Here is a 17,357-nt window from a genome sequence, read left to right as displayed (position 1 = left end):
TGATCAAATTGATTTTATGTAAAACACATAACACAACTACTATTAACATCAATTAGGTAAATATTAATGGAGAGCGAGAGTAAAACACAGAGGGCGTGTGTATGACTCGTATTATTATTTACACATTATACATAAACACACACACACCCTTAACAACAACACAGAAAGTCGCCAGAGAGAAAAAAACACGACAGGATGCATTATGAAAATGTTATTTTGAACAGATATTTACAATGGTGGAAGACTTTACAAAAGTGGGCTAATGGTAAAGAAGAAACTAGTTAGCTGTCTTGGCATCCTAACTAGCCATAGTTATATGCCTCGTTAACAAGCTTACGTTATAGTATTGTTTTACCATCACACACGAAACACACTGGAGTTTACTCTCATAGCTGGTGGGAAACGTTCATGACAGCGTTTACTTACCTTAAATTTTGTGTAAAGTGATGGATGATGGTTGTATACAGTGGGGCAAATAAGTATTTAGTCAACCACCAATTGTGCAAGTTCTCCCACTTGAAAATATTAGAGAGGCCTGTAATTGTCAGTATGGGTAAACCTCAACCATGAGAGACAGAATGTGGAAAAAAAAAAAAAAAAACTGAAAATCATATTGTTTGATTTTTAAAGAATTTATTTGCAAATCATGGTGGAAAATAAGTATTTGGTCAATACCATAAGTTCATCTCAATACTTTGTTATGTACCCTTTGTTGGCAATAACGGAGGCCAAACGTTTTCTGTAACTCTTCACAAGCTTTTCACACACCGTTGCTGGCATTTTGGCCCATTCCTCCATGCAGATCTCCTCTAGAGCAGTGATGTTTTGGGGCTGTTGTTGGGCAACACGGACTTTCAACTCCCTCCACAGATTTTCTATGGGGTTGAGATCTGGAGACTGGCTAGGCCACTCCAGGACCTTGAAATGCTTCTTACGAAGCCACTCCTTTGTTGCTCTGGCTGTGTGTTTGGGATCATTATCATGCTGAAAGACCCAGTCACGTCTCATCTTCAATGCCCTTGCTGATGGAAGGAGATTTTCACTCAAAATCTCTCGATACATGGCCCCATTCATTCTTTCCTTTACACAGATCAGTCGTCCTGGCCCCTTTGCAGAAAAACAGCCCCAAAGCATGATGTTTCCACCCCCATGCTTCACAGTGGTTATGGTGTTCTTCGGATGCAATTCAGTATTCTTTCTCCTCCAAACACGCGAACCTTTGTTTCTACCAAAATGTTCTATTTTGGTTTCATCTGACCATAACACATTCTCCCAGTCCTCTTCTGGATCATCCAAATGCTGTCCAGCGAACCACAGACGGGCCTGGACGTGTACTTTCTTCAGCAGGGGGACACGTCTGGCAGTGCAGGGTTTGAGTCCCTGGCAGTGCATTGTGTTACTGATAGTAGCCTTTGTTACTGTGGTCTCAGCTCTCTGTAGGTCATTCACTAGGTCCCTTTGTGTGGTTCTGGGATTTTTGCTCACCGTTCTTGTTATCATTTTTGACACCACAGGGTGAGATCTTGCATGGAGCCCCAGATCGAGGGCGATTATCAGTGGTCTTGTATGTCTTCCATTTTCTAATAATTGCTCCCACAGTTGATTTCTTTACACCAAACATTCTACCTATTGCAGATTTAGATTAGATTAGATTTAGATTGCAGGTCTACAATTTTGTCTCTGGTGTCCTTCGACAGCTCTTTGGTCTTGGCCATAGTGGAGTTTGGAGCGTGACTGATTGAGTTGTGGACAGGTGTCTTTTATACCGATAAGGAGTTACAACAGGTGCCATTAATACAGGTAATGAGTGAAGCCTCGTTAGACCTTGTTAGACCTCGTTAGAAGAAGTTAGACCTCTTTGACAGCCAGAAATCTTGCTTGTTTGTAGGTAACCAAATGATTATTTTCCACCATGATTTGCAAACAAATTCTTTAAAAATCAAACAGTGTGATTTTCTGTTTTTTTTCCACATTGTCTCTCATGGTTGAGGTTTACCCATGTTGACAATTACAGGCCTCTCTAATATTTTCAAGTAGGAGAACTTGCACAATTGGTGGTTGACTAAATACTTATTTGCCCCACTGTAAATGTCAAATCATGTTGGAGGAATTTTAGTGGTTTTGAAACCATGACGTTTTCATACCACGGTAACCCTTGAAACCGGCACATGCCTAAATTGCGGCATATTTTCTATTCAATATGGTCAGATATGAAGTCATATGCTTACTTAAACCATTCCAATTTATTTGCACTGCAATGGACTTAAGATTCCTCAGCCAAACTGATAACATTCACATCTGACAAATAATTTCTGGAAGTATGTGTTTGCCATTGTGTATTTGCCTTGTTTTATGTCACACAGCTGCTGACTTTGATAGTGTGCTGACTTTAGAAATGAAATCAGGTGAAGAAGTGTGCTCAAGTGGATGTGGAGTCACTGAATGCTCCCACCAGGGGAAATCAAGCGAGGGCAGACAGCATGGAAAAGCGAGGCACGAGCAGTCGTGGCCAACAAGCAGAAAATCCTCTCATTAATGAAATGTGATGAACATGAAAGATTCTGATTGGTCACACATTGATGTGATTTGTCTAGTGTTGCCGCAGATGACACTGGGACGTTATCATAGGTTGAGTCAGTCTTTGTAAGGTTGACGTTAACAGACACACACAACAGGAAACAGTTTACATAGTTTATTTAAAATGCTAAGAGAGAATGGTTTTATCTATCATCCACATACAGTAAAAATATATAGGAGTATATATTTTAATGTTGTCTTTTTGCAAAGTAAACATGCATTCACACGCAGTAGCATACATTCGCCCTATGAAACAGAACATACACAAAATAGAATACCTGAATACTCATGTGATTGTCAAGATATGAAGACTTTCGAAGGTGAGACAGGAGTTACTAATGGAATCTTGTGGGCATACTCTATTCTAATTTAAGATACAAATGATGATATTACTTTACACCAGTGTTTCCTAGCCACTGAGCAAGGCAAAAATCCTGCAACACATCACCGGTCACCATACTTACTGATTGTGGAAATATAAAATTTTTATTCTTTTGAATGAATCACAACAGGTGGCCTGACCTACCTTTACTGGAAGAGCATTGTAATTGTTTTTGCTGTCACTATTTGTTTCCGGTATAGCTAGATGAAGAACTGAATTGAACACATTTTATTTGTAGTGAATAATAATTTTAGGTCCTATTAAGTAAAACTAATGAAGGGATAATGATGTGCTGCAATACAATGGCTGAGACTCACTGCCACACATCAGAAACATTGACGCAGGTTATAATCAAGTGGTTTGGTGTGGAAATATTAATAAATAAAGGAAAACAAATATTTACTATTGATATGCAACAAGACAAATATTTCAAAATGATAGAAAGGCCGACTCTTCTGTGGAGTGCATGACTTGGTCACCATCACCGCAGCAAGGGAGATCCTGAAAAACAGTTCAAATGCTCAATACCCAAAACATACTACAACATGGTTTTTGTGTGTGTTTGTGTTTCTACCTTCAGCTTTGCCAAGGCACAATTCCTCACACTGCTCCAAGTGAAGGAAACTGTTGTCGTTTCCTCCGCAACCACTGTATATGAAGGGCCTACATGCCTGGACCCGGCTGTTAAAGTACCAGCGCAAAGTGAAGCGCACACAGCTGCCCTCCTCCATCGGCTGGAGGCAAATGTCTGCTGGAGCTGCAGAGCACATTGACATGGTGAAAAGGGGAAAATGAGCTTAAAGTGCCTATGACAGCAAAAAGCATGTTTATTTCATATTTCACACGGTATTTTATGCTCCTGAATTAAATTGACCGCTTGGATGTGTGTGGAAGTGATCGATATATTTATTCAATTTTTAAAATCCCGTGCCATTAAAATGAGTGACTTCTGGCCAGAGGCTGGATGAGGGAGAAGGCGAACTTGATGTCAGCGGAGTTATCATCTTCACAATACAGCCATTAATATGCAGGACTGCGGATTCAGCTGATTTTGTGGAATAATTTATAAAACGTCAGCCCAATGTGCTGCAGGCTTTTGTTGTTGCACCAGGGAGAGGCGTGTGAGCCTTTTTTTGGGTCCTGTTTACCACGAAGGATGGGCAAAACAAGTCCGACAACTGTGGGACCATTGGACAGACGAGGAAGTGAGTAAGCTATATGTTTTAAATTATGTCAAATACTGGGATCATGGTACACGTTTTAATAAGGAGGTGGCTTGCATTTTTTGGGTGACAATGCTCCCTGTCCACCAAAAAGGCGGGAGTGGCCGAAGACCGGCGGCTTGTCGCACACCATGGTCACCGGCCGAGGAGCGCCCGTGCTCGGGCAGCCACACGTTCTCGTCTGTAGTTCTCGATTGTGTAGATACTTCCACCCCTTTCGGCAGTATTTGTGTGCCCGCCGAGAGAGCACTATTCTTGGCTTGGGCTCGAGCAGCCAGGTGCTGCGATGTTGGCTGGTTTTTCCACCAAGAATGCGCCATTTTCGGCGTTCAACGATGCGCCGAAAATTGTTTGCCGCCGGGGGCTGGCCAAGTGGCAGAGGCTAGCACCCCACCGTGTGACAAGAGTCGGGGTACTTCAGTGTGATTTTTCGTCTTCAAAAGGCGAGGAAGAGGCTTGGAAGAGATTTGGGTTAGCATGTAGCATAGCTCTCACACTCCTCTTTTGTTTACACTCTTTCCTTGTCTCCTAATCCCCGCAGGGAATTGACAAGAGCCGACTCCGAACTCCGGTGAAATAAAATACCGTTCAGGAGGTTTAAGATGTCGGCAGTTTTGACCATTATGCATTAATTTAGCCCAATCATACTGAATAAATTAATTTTAAATATTTAATATTCCATTCAGCGCAAGACTGTTATTTGTCATGACCACACAGTTTATGTAGCAATTTGGGGAAAATACTTTGATAAAAAGAATATTCGGTAAAATATTGGAGCGTTAAAAACAATCATGACATTTTGCTGCTCTCTATCGCATTTTCCTCATTCTAAATCTTCCTCCTCCATTGGGCTGAAGATTCAGATTCAGATTCAGAATATTTATTGTCATTGTTACAAAGAAAGCACAACGAAACTTTGTTTGGAGCATCCATCCAGCTCATACAGCTAAGTTGGTAAAGTGCAAAGTGCAAACCCATAAAATAAATACCCATCAGTACCAAGTGTAAACATTGACACAGTTTTGGACATATGTACAGCAAAGATTCAACAGCAGCATGAGGTCGTGTCATCATCCGAAATCGTTACTCTGCCGTCGTCATCACCCAGATTGCGGCGCCAGAGCGCTATAATGACAGGAGTAGCTAAACGGCAGATTGAAAGACTTATTTCTTGTCATCTGCGCTTTGTTGTAAATTGTATATCGTATATAGTCTAAATCGTGTCAAAATATGATTTAAATTCACATAATAATCCTATTTAAGATTTTTTTACGGTGTCACAGGCACTCCTGGTCTACAGATGTTATGAATTGCTATCAAAACAAGGTCATTGGTAAATCTATGTTTTGGTGTAAGGATGACAAATGTAGCGGCACAGATACACTGTGTTTATGGGATAAATTGAGACGTGATTATCATTATTTCATTAATAGAAAACATTTGTTTGTTAGCGTGCTGTTGGATGTTCTCATGTAATATATTTCCCTTGGCTCAACGAAGTTTTTGAAAGACCAACTCAGACAAAAAATAATGGAACCTGTGAGGTACCTTGACGTATGAGTTTAATTTGTACTACATTTTTCACAGTGAAATCCCATTCAACGCTTTCAGCCAAAAATCAAAGGCGATATACAGGTATAGTGTAAATACTGTACTGTATTAGTAGGGGTGTAACGGTACACAAAAATCTCAGTTCGGTACGTACCTCCGTTTTGAGGTCACGGTTCGGTTCATTTTCGGTACAGTAAGAAAACAAAATGCAAAATATAAATGTGCTAGTTGTTTATTACACACTTTTGTGCTTTCAACAATCGGAACATTAGCCTACACAAAGCTAGAATTCTGCTCAAAAATAGAAAATACAATATTCTGAAATGTAGACATTTTGAAGAACAAAATAAAAATAACTTTGGCTCAGATTTTTTCTTTAAAATAAATATCTGATGTGCAAAATTGAACAGTTGCAACACTGAAGTGAAGAGTTGTTCCATCTATATTCTTTTTTAATTTGAATTCCCCACCCAGAGGGCCGACCATCTTCCATGCTAACATTTAACCGTTACCCACGCCGCTCACTGCACTTCTGAGTGGTGCGACGGCCTTGGCCGTTTAATGTTATTTTTTTTGAGACTGTCAGTCATCTGATCGCCGCGTCCGCCAGCTGGCTGCCTCCCCTCCCAACGTGGCGTACTCTGATTGTCGCCGGACGGGCTGACGACGTCACCGCCGCTGACGGGCCATCCGAACTAGCCGCTGTCTGACATGTATCCATTATGCAGCACTTTGTTTACATCTGCGGCAATAACGACACTTGCTTTACGGCAGCTAATCCCATACACGGTAATACAGCTCTGGGTAATACTATTAGGCCGTTGTTTGAGCTTGCATACCCGCGTGTGTGTTGTATTGTGCCTGAGTCTTGTTAACCAAATAAAGGCAGCATTAACAAAAGTCATCTGACCGCTCGTCATTTTACAGTCAACACTCAGAGTTCGCAACTTCGCATTTGACAGCATACGTGGCGCGTACCTCCTCGCCAGCTGTTTGCTCGCTATTCATTCACCTGTGCATTTGATCGCTATTTTGTTACACTCCCGCTTTTTCGGTGAGGTATTTTGTGTTCATTCGTTGTTGGATCGTTTTTGTTCACCACTGTAAATAAGAGCACCGCAGCAGTAGAGGTAAACTGCCGTTTTCGTTCAACCCGTTTTGCTTAGTGTAGAAGCCAGGTTAGTGGCTGTATTTCCTTTTTTTTTTTTTTTTTTTACGATCAGGGTTTACTTAGCGGGTGGGGTTCAAGTGTAGTTTCATTTTGTTTGTTGTTTTGACCTGGGCTTACGCTGAAGCCAGTTTCTTCCGCATTTTGTATATTTTGTTCATTGCGAGTTCGACTTGTGAGAATAAATTTGTGTCCACTTGCAACTTGTGTGCGTGTCTCGTTTTATGTTACGCCCTTAGCAGCCGTCCGTGTGACGTATCAGTGGGATTATGGGAAGCATGAGCGGGCATTCCGGGCTTGCGTTAAATGCGTCAAATATTTTAACGTGATTAATTCAAAAAAATTAATTACCGCCCGTTAACGCGCTAAATTTGACAGCACTTTACATTTCGTCGTTGGTACGCCCCCGTACCGAACCGAGGACCCCGAACCGAAACGGTTCAATACAAATACATGTACCGTTACACCCTTATTAATTAGTATTCACTTGTTAAATGTGTGCCTTCAAGAGGTATGGCCTAACGAGTTCCGTTAGAAGGTGGAGTTGGGTTGATCGGTGATCGTCTGGCCTTGAGTTGTGGCCTACAGCAGCTTCCTGAGAGTATTCTCTTTTTGGACTATGTGTTCTGTCCTATAAAATCATTCTGCGTGAGGGCATGATGTACTATAATCTCGCCATATTTTTCATTTCACTCGTGCAGCGTCGTATCTGAATCTCGCTAGGAAATAATTTTTCACATAAAAAGAAAGTAAATATTCTTTCGCGGCTATGACACATTCCAGACTTCTGGAAAGTCTTCAAAGTCTTTTACTTTGTGGGAATTTTTCAGTATTTCCGGGCTTACTATCAGTCAGGCTATTCCAAAAGATGTTTGATGGGTTTGATGGGGTTGTGCCCATGTTCTTCCATACAAATTAAATGAAAAATGCTTCTTCCTTGTTTAGTGCACTGTGTCAGTCATTCTGAGAAGGTCTTTCCCCTGCTATAAAAGCTTACAAAGCTTGTCCAAATACTGTAAGTCCCCTCTTGTCTTTGTCATGTGTTGTGTTATATTTCCTCAAACAAGATACAACCTTGCCTACCTTGTCCTTTGGCTCCTTTTGTGGACCTCACGGGTCTTGACTTAGCTTTCTTTAGAGTTGGAACTTTGGCTCCTCTATCTCCACCAACTTTCACTACATTTGGTACTTTTTTTGCTTCAACTTTTCCTGTTTTCTGTGATTCCTGTCCATCCGGCACACCTGTGGAATCACAAATGCAATAGCTATGGTTCCAAATGGTTCCAACAACTAAAGACATAGTAACAGAGGGACATAGTCTGTGCTCATCCTTAATTTTAAAGCCATAAAAACAATTATCATATTAACACGTATTAATGTTTTAACAATTGCGATGCGCTGCATGATGACAAATAAATATTACTTTTTTTTTTCTTTTTTTTTTTTAAACATGCACTAACATATTTTGCTGAGCTTGAGTGGTGTTTGAAACATTAGAAATTTGGCAAATTGTTTCCTTTTTCAAGCTGCTGTCCAAGAATGTGTTCATTTGCATAAAAAAAAAAGTTAATGTGTCTTTATTAGGAAATACTTTATTCACATTTGAGTAGGACATAAGATGATATATAAAAAAAGAATTAGAATGTATCGCAACCTTATTACTCCCTCCCATTTTGTGAGTAAGAACAAAACTTTACCATAACAAAGTTTTTTGTATTCATTGCTGCGGGACTTTTAATTATCTAGCAACATACCAGACCAACTCGACTTTGACAGTTTAGTCCAGGGTAGTCCAAGCTATTTCCTATGTCGCCCGCTGGATGCGACCTTTAAATTCGATAATGCAATAATGTGTACAATGGCCTACCAGGTGAACATTAGATGTGCACGGTGTGGCCATTTAGCGCCTAGGCTACTGATTATCTTGATCCCGTTTGCCACACGTATGCACACTTTTGAATGAAAAGCAAAGTCCAATACCATCAGTTTGATTGTCTGCAGGAGGGAAATACAGCAGCTCATCCAGGGGGTCGTCGTAGCTGTCGATGGAGTAGATGTGCTCGTAGTCGGGGTCGTTGGTGTTCATCACCACACGCAGCTCACGGCCTGAAAGACCAGTTGCAACATGTTATATATCCAAATATCAGAAAATGAATCTATCTATGCACGCCTGGAAATATGTCATAATCCACATAGGGAGCCCCCAGTTTTCTTTACAATAAAAACACCAATGATTGATTCCTACAGTGAAGGCAGGCACATGCACAGGCATACAGACACAAGAGCCAACACCAAGGAGACTGACAGACGGACGCACTCACCCTCCTCAGCTTTCAGGGCTGCAAGTTGCTCCGGTGCCACAACCTGGGAGCGAGTGACAGGGCCTGACGCTGATAGAGCTACATAAGACACAAAGGAGGAAAGAGTGCACCCAAAGAAGACAGACAGTGCAGAGAGAGGTTAGCCAAATGTGGAAAAGGTTAGTGTGTCCAATGTCGGCAAGAGAAGGACAGAAACTGATTAAATGAACCAACAAACCTACAGTCACCAAAAAAAGAACATTCTGCTGTTCCGACACATGAAACAGACGAGGGTTATCCAACATTGTGAAACGTCCATGTAACCATGGCATAAAATGGCTTTGTAGTGCATTATGCAAGCTGCATCATTGTACATTATTAACCACAATATGACGGTGTGCGTGGTGATAAATAAATCATGGCTGAAATGATTGATTTGACCTCATTCTCAGTTATAATGCATATTGATTAACTGGCATTTTTATTTTGAGGCATGCATCTCTCCATGCATGGGATTTATTTTCACATTGAACTGATTATACATGTTGCCTGAAATCAATTCATTTTATATTTAAAAAAGCATGAGAATACAGAATAGTTATTACAGTATCATGCCGTACAGTTTTAACTAAACAATAATTACCTTTTAAATAAATACCCAGTCTGTTTGAGTCAACCAAAATGAATACAGTATCTCATAGCGACTTTAGTGGAATTACAGGAGTACACAATAATGGAAATTAGCCATGGCCCTCCGGCCAGTGGCTTTTGAAGTTCACTGGCCCCACTATCAAAACCACTAAATTTTTTATTATTTTTGTGTAACGTCAGCATGTAAAAATCTGGCGTGTGGTGTCAGCATTTACCAGTTTTCAACTTTCAACGGAAACACACACCAAAAAAACTTTTTTTCTAGGGAGTTCAAGGGAAGCTTTCGTGTCTTCCCCTTATTGCCCTCTGGAAGTCTGCCCGTGTTGGTTGTCGTGACAACATTTTAGAAGTCAAAGAGATGACTAAGGCAATTATGGTTAAACATTTTCAAGCTACCCCGTCGTAATGACGATATTATTTTCCGTAGTCACGTGGATGCATTATCACGTAATGTCTATATCAAAGGTTTCATACTCGTCGACTTTTCTCGAGCTTACTTGTCTGCATATGTGCGCATTGATCTGCACACTTCATAGTAAACCTCGTTTTTTGTTTCATCGTAGCTGAGCCAATGCCAGCGGTCTCGCCCCTGGGACTGAAAGTCTCCCTTTCTCTATAAAAATCTCCCTTTTCTTTTCATATTGGGTTTCACTTTCCCTCAACTCCTCTGGTGACTTTCTCTTTCTTGAGTGGCCTTTTTTCTTCGGTACTTGGCCAGGTGCTGGGGGTTTCAGAAACACGTTGTTGTTGTCGTTGTGGGAGCGAGTGAGCGAACGAGGTGTTTTTACGTCCCAGGGAGAGCAACGGCTGCTGCAAAGACTGTAAAGGTTGTCTTTGATCAGGATAGCGTAACGTCATCAAAACACGGAACCTGTTAGGGCCTCTGCCCCTTCCTCCTGAGGCCCGGGCCACCTCTGGCAGGAATGCATGTTTTATATACTCTACAGGTCGGACGTCAGATGGATGGAGCGGCCACAGGTGTAGGCTATCACCAGCCAGTGGACGCCTCATCTCGTCGTCAGATCAACTCATCTAGTTCTTCTGTCAGTTGCATCATGCCTTGCTTGTATTTTCTCTGTGAATCCCGGCTCATTAATTTTTTGCTCTCGTCCCAGGAACTGTCTCTCCTGCCCCACGTCGAAACCTCAGACCTGATTTTTTCCTGATCCTTGTCTGCATCCTGCCTGTCCGATCACTCCGAAATCTTGCAACAATAAAAGTGTTGATTAGTCACTCGGGCCGTTGTCTGCATTTGGATCCCCTCCCGTAGCACACCCTAACAGGAATCACTGGGAATTATTCTTAATTTTTTAATCGACACATTATTTTTACTGGTGGCCCTGACGGTTTTAAAAGTATAGCCAGGCCACCGGGCCATTTATATTGCGGACACCTGTAGGTACCATATTATTTAATACACAAGGTGTCTAAAAAGTCTAATTGCGAAAGCTATTGAGATATATTGATCAATTTTGGACTATATAGTCACTGACTAAGATTTTAATGACTTTGTATAAATGTATTACAGGCATGAAAAGGGTTCCGCTTAATAAACCCCTAAAAGAAAGACCACATGGTTTGCTAGTACTCTATCATCGCTTAAATTTAAAATTTAATGAGGTTTTTTCTTTCTGCGTGCTGAACATTGTACTTTTATTCACAGTATGATCTAGTTAGCCTTGTTGTTGGCTGGTGAACATTCCTGTCCTAGTGTCCAGTCTACCTGTGAGCCTCATCAAGATAATCTCGATAGAAAATAGATAAATGATTGCTGTAAAAAGTTGATTAACTCTCACCCTTGCTGTAAATAAGAGTGTTTAAGATCTCTGTAGGGGTGCAGACTGATCTTACAGTATTACTTCCAGTGTAATGTTTACATATTAGGTAACAACTTTACAATATGGGTCCCTTAATTAACATTAGGTAATGCATTTTTAGACAATAACTCATGTTTAAGTAACATGACAATAATTCGTTTAATCCCTTCTCTAACATTTATTAATATATTAGTTATGCGTGAAATAATAGCATACTTAAGGTTAGGTTATAATATATAATATATATGATACATTACTTAACATTAATTCACATATACATTAGTGCATTAATAAACAGTTATTAATCTATACCTGTACTAGTAAGTGATCGTTATTTTAAAATGAGAAACATTGCTCTGTGAGTCCTTGGGTGCTGCTAACCTAACTTCAAGTATGGCATTATTTCACGTGAACGTACCTCATAAGTATTACTTAACCCTAATTAATCATTACTGAATGTGTTTTGGACCCTTATTGTAAAGTGTAGCACGTGTCCTATAACTAAGAAATTATAAATGCTTAACCCCCCCCTAACTAACCTAACTTGAAGTATGGCATTATTTCACGTGAACGTACCTCATAAGTATTACTTAACCCTAATTAATCATTACTGAATGTGTTTTGGACCCTTATTGTAAAGTGTAGCACATGTGTCCTATGACTAAGAAATTATAAATGCTTAACCCCCCCCCCCTTAACTTTTGTTAACCATTACTGAATGCTTTTTGGACCCTTTTTATAAAGTGGAGCACATGTGTCCCTTAACTAAGAAATTATAAATGCTAAATTAACAAACCCTAAACCCCAAACCCTAACCCTATATAGGCCCATATATATTTTTAAAATTTTACCAAACCATTAGTTACTGTCTGGTTATGCATTAACTAATGCATTAGCTAATGCATTAACTCTTGTTAATTAATATATTAGTAAATGTTAGATAAGCAATTATATTAATTATTGTAATGTTACTTAAACATTAGTGAATGTCTACAAATGCATTAACTAATGTTAATTAAGGCACCCTTATTGTAAAGTGTTACCAAATATTACACCAAAGGTGTGTCTTTATGAATCACTTATTGGACATAAGGATGAGATGCATGTAATCAGTTCAGATGCGCGCACATAACACTACAGTGCCTGCTGTTAATGCAGAGCCTGCCGCAGCATATGTGCTATATGACTCATGCTGAATCGCAGCCTGTGTGTGTGTCTCCCCTCCCTATCGTCCTGCGGTCCAACGGCTCACTCACCTCCACACGCTGAGTGTCAGACAGATGGACAGGACGCAGAATCAGATGAGAGAGAAAAAAAATACACAAAAAGGTCAGTTTTAAGTGCAGTGGCATTACTGTACTTCAGTGAAACATTTTCAAGGACTTCAGCTGAGCCAGTGCGTCATATGCGGCCATCTTCGCTTAAGTTCAATTTGGGGACAGCACATTTATGAATTAGCAATGCAAACTGAATACAAGGCTTACCACAGTGCTGACTCATCTCTGTGCGTACATATTCTCTGACCTCGGTCTCCTGAATCACAAATAAGAAGAGGAAATAATGAAACACTTACAAAGGAGGTGTCAGAACCATTTGGGAGTATTATGTTAGCCCCAATGTCTTCACAAAAAGCCTTGGGCTCAAGCACTGACCGTCATGCCTGGCACTCCTCTTTCGCCTTTGGCTCCATCTGGGCCCATCTCCCCCTACAACATGGACAGGTATTAGGACATGCACAACCCACAGAGATGCCTGCAGCACATTAATTCATTTGACACTCAACTAAATGCAAAGTCAAAGCGAAAGGTTAATTCAGCATAAACTCTCTTCAGAATTTTAAATAGATCTGATATAATATCATGTAATTGCCTATAAACTAGATTAGAGTCATATAAATGTAGCAGACAGACATTCATCCTGAAGCAGAGCATAGAAGAAATACTAAATGACGAGGATGACTGGTTTTTCAGCTGCAATCAAAAAATGTTGACCGGGCATTATTTGCTGGGAAAACTCTTATGCCTAAAAATTATTCATGCAAAAGCCATATTATAAATAGACAGGTGATTAGAATGAACTAGATACCGGCATTGATTAGAATAGTGCATAGACTTCACTATCAGTTGACGAGACAGCCCCTACAGACATTGCGCCACAGCTTCCCGTATGGGGCCGGGCCAGGCAGAGCGTCATGACAGCTTTCACTCTGATAAACTCAAACATGCGGCGTTCTAACGCCGGATTTAGGTAGAAACAGGACGAAAGTTTTAGTGCGTACAAGAAGGCAGGAGTGTCTCAGATTTGGGTGAGGATTCATATATATATAAAATAAATATATTAATATAAAATAGCATCATGCATGCACTTTGAAACGTTGTGAAAAAACTGAAATGAATAGAAAAAAAAACTTTAACTTGATATATTTACGTAAAATGAATGATAACTGTCCCGTTGGTTGCGTTTAACCAAGAATCTAGACTGTTTTACGTTCATTTCTCTAGAAATTACGGAATTTACGCATTTATTTACAAGAATTTTCAACTTAAAAATGTCTTTGGATTTTGTATCCACACACAACAGCGTAACTTTAGATTCAAATAATCAGGTAATTTTCGGCCCAACTGCCCGTTTTTCGGCAAAAAAAACCTAGTATTATAGACTTTTCTGCATCCATACAAAAACATAAATTGGGCTTTTACGTGTTTCATTTTATGTATCATTTCAGTCTTAAAAGTACAAAGGCCAGATAGCTAGCAAGACTAGCTGAGGCAATAATGACATCGGAATTCTTCCTAAATAAGTTGTCATTATGTATAAAAAAAATGCAAAGCTGTTAAAAACATGTCAAAATTGCACTAAATAAAAAAATTAAGTGCCTATTTTGGGCAAAAATTTGGCAAATATTGCTATTGATCCTGAAAATATAGGTGATTATCTCTGCATTTAGTGATTTTTGTGCATGTAGTTTAAAATCTGAGAATTTTATAGCCATTTTAAGTTTTGTTATACTTATTTAAAAAATAATAAATCAGGATTTTATTAGGGAACAACTTGAATTTTTTCATGTTGCTACTCATGGAGACACATATATGCCTACGGGAGGTGCCTGCTTTGGTTTTGAAAATATTTGAATTTAAAGTTTTTACGGAGCAGCCCCGCGCCCCGTTTCCCGTCAACTGATAGTGAGGTCTATTGATGGTGCCAAATATTGTTATGAATAGTGTACTTTTCAAAAGTCGTTTTGAGTTACATACTGTTTTACTGAACAGGGTCTTTTCTTCGATATACAGCTATAACAGATGCGGATATTGTTTATCTCTTAGGCTTAGATTCCAACACTGTCAATAAAGTTGACGATAAAAGCAATGAGGGAGAAAACACAAACCGACTCTCCGCGTTCCCCTGGGATCCCTGGCATACCACGTGGGCCCACCATGGCTTGACCAGCAGGCCCCCTCTCTCCCTTGAAACAAAAAATAGAAAATAACAAGAAAATGTGACTGTTGACACACTGTGACATAAAAATGGCTCTTTGCAGAATATACATGATGTGCATTTGAAAGTGGGCATTTTACACTGCTGTGGGCATGAAATGTCAATTCCATTTGCACCAATAACATCGGGACTCTCATTTACTTAAAATGTAGTGCATTTGCATGTCGAATGGACTACTAGGTTGGCCGTGATCTGTGTATAGCCGAAGCAGTCACTGTTCTGTGATGACATGTAAGAACTTTAACCCTTTGCAAGGCTAGTGAATATTTTTGGTCATTAAAAAAAAAACGTAACTATTAACAATCTTTATACATTTATTTAAATTTTGAATCTTACTGTATTTTTATATAATTATGAATTCATATGTTAATTAATATGCTGTTCTTAAAAGCTAAATTAATGAAATTCAAATGAATAAAAAACAAACGCACTCCGGTAACAGTCTGAAGTACATTTTTTTTTTTTCCCATAGTATTTAACTCATTGCATGCCATTGACGTCAATAGACGTCCAGTCCATTAAGATTGGGAGGGACGAATTAACGTTTGTTGAACGTTTGTTCATTTGCCCCTCCCAGACCGAATGATTTGGAAGTCTAGTGGCGTCAATGAAGCTAATGAGTTAAATGAGTGCCCTGTAATGGTTAAAAATAATAATTCGTGCATGAAAGGGTTGAATATGGCAGCGGCCCTCATGAGCAGGATCTATCCCAATTCATGTATGCCTCCCAAGAATTCTGCCAGATTTCTAAATGTATATCAAGCACTGCTTTTTACACTCAAGTGTAATTGAACCAAACATGAAAATAAGAGACACACTTTTAAAACAATTTCAAAACAGGATAAAAAGACTAAGAGTGCTGCCATTTTAGTCAGCTAAAACCTATAATTAAATTATGGTCAAGATCATGCTTTGAGGACATACTCGAGAAAAAAATTGTGCTTCTCACTTTGAAAGTAAGAGCAATCTTGAGAGCGATATCGCTCTCCTGTCAAGAGATTTTTTTATTTATGAGGTTGATGATGAAGGAGACAAGGAGGTCAAAGTCAGGGCTCATTGAACTGTCAATCACACATGGCACAGCTACAACCAGTGACAACAAAACCAACTCATTCGAGGGGGTATGTATGCCCCCCCCCCCCAAAAAAAAAACAAGCACAAATTCTATTGTGACTTCAGAGTCCAACTATCAATGTACAATGAATGCAGCCATTTTCATAAGCCAATTTCTGATCATGCTTCCATGGCTGCATTTCTGTTGTGTCTATTAAGTAGTTTTAGAATAAAGTTGTGACTCATCACCTTCTGTCCCTGGAGGCCTTCGGGACCTTTTGCACCAGCCGGTCCCTGCGGACCTGTCAGTCCAGTTGCACCGTCCGCTCCTCTGGGTCCAGGCGGGCCAGGAACACCAGGCGCCCCCTACATGGTACATGGGCAGATTTGATCATGTACAGTGATCCCTTGATACTTTGCGGCTCAACTTTCATGCTCTCAGTGCATCGTGGATTTCAGAGTTATGTATTTAGTTATAAGAATAAAGGGTTAATTGTGCAAGTTCTCCCACTTGAAAATATTAGGGAGGCCTGTAATTTTCAACATGGGTAAACCTCAACCATGAGAGACAGAATGTGGAAACCCCCCCAGAAAATAACATTGTTTGATTTTTAAAGAATTTATTTGCAAATCATGGTGGAAAATAAGTATTTGGTCATTACCGAAAGTTCACCTCAATACTTTGTTATGTATTCTTTGTTGGCAATAACGGAGGCCAAACGTTTTCTGTAACTCTTCACAAGCTTTTCACACACTGTTGCTGGTATTTTGGCCCATTCCTCCATGCAGATCTCCTCTAGAGCAGTGACGTTTTGGGGCTGTCGTTGGGCAACATGGACTTTCAACTCCCTCCACACCCCGTGGCGTCAAAATGATAACAAGAACGGTGAGCAAAAATCCCAGAACCACACGGGGGGAACTAGAGAATGACCTACAGAGAGCTGGGACCACAGTAACAAAGGCTACTATCAGTAACACAATGCCAGGGACTCAAATCCTGCACTGCCAGACGTGTCCCCCTGCTGAAGAAAGTACAAGTCCAGGCCCGTCTGTGGTTCGCTAAAGAGCATTTGGATGATCCAGAAGAGAAATGGGAGAATGTGTTATGGTCAGATGAAACCAAAATAGAACTTTTTGGTA

At 40.0% G+C, this 17,357-nt stretch overlaps 2 protein-coding genes across 2 annotated transcripts in view; both read right to left on the bottom strand.

Annotated features, from left to right (window-relative positions):
* Positions 1 to 2,705: 2,705 nt before the first annotated feature.
* si:dkey-117n7.5 (uncharacterized protein LOC559444 homolog) lies at positions 2,706 to 9,506 on the bottom strand. The gene is made up of 6 exons (XM_057845590.1): positions 9,440 to 9,506; positions 9,223 to 9,300; positions 8,882 to 9,007; positions 7,985 to 8,143; positions 3,534 to 3,716; positions 2,706 to 3,460 (listed from the first exon to the last, which is right to left on the bottom strand). The coding sequence occupies exons 1-6, from the start codon at positions 9,504 to 9,506 to the stop codon at positions 3,441 to 3,443; spliced, it is 633 nt and encodes a 210-aa protein (XP_057701573.1). The 3' UTR covers positions 2,706 to 3,440.
* A 900-nt stretch (positions 9,507 to 10,406) lies between these two features.
* Positions 10,407 to 17,357, bottom strand: part of col7a1 (collagen, type VII, alpha 1) — a 117,996-nt gene continuing 111,045 nt past the window's right edge. The window contains exons 109-113 of the mRNA XM_057845589.1: positions 16,467 to 16,583; positions 15,055 to 15,132; positions 13,322 to 13,375; positions 13,154 to 13,202; positions 10,407 to 10,684 (exon numbers count right to left, since the gene is read on the bottom strand). Of these exons, the coding sequence (XP_057701572.1) occupies positions 10,407 to 10,684; positions 13,154 to 13,202; positions 13,322 to 13,375; positions 15,055 to 15,132; positions 16,467 to 16,583 (576 nt within the window). The remainder of the gene's footprint in view (positions 10,685 to 13,153; positions 13,203 to 13,321; positions 13,376 to 15,054; positions 15,133 to 16,466; positions 16,584 to 17,357) is intronic.

This window comes from Corythoichthys intestinalis, chromosome 9, assembly GCF_030265065.1.
Source record: "Corythoichthys intestinalis isolate RoL2023-P3 chromosome 9, ASM3026506v1, whole genome shotgun sequence".
Lineage (NCBI taxonomy): Eukaryota > Metazoa > Chordata > Actinopteri > Syngnathiformes > Syngnathidae > Corythoichthys > Corythoichthys intestinalis.
This window is presented reverse-complemented; position numbering and strand designations above follow the sequence as displayed.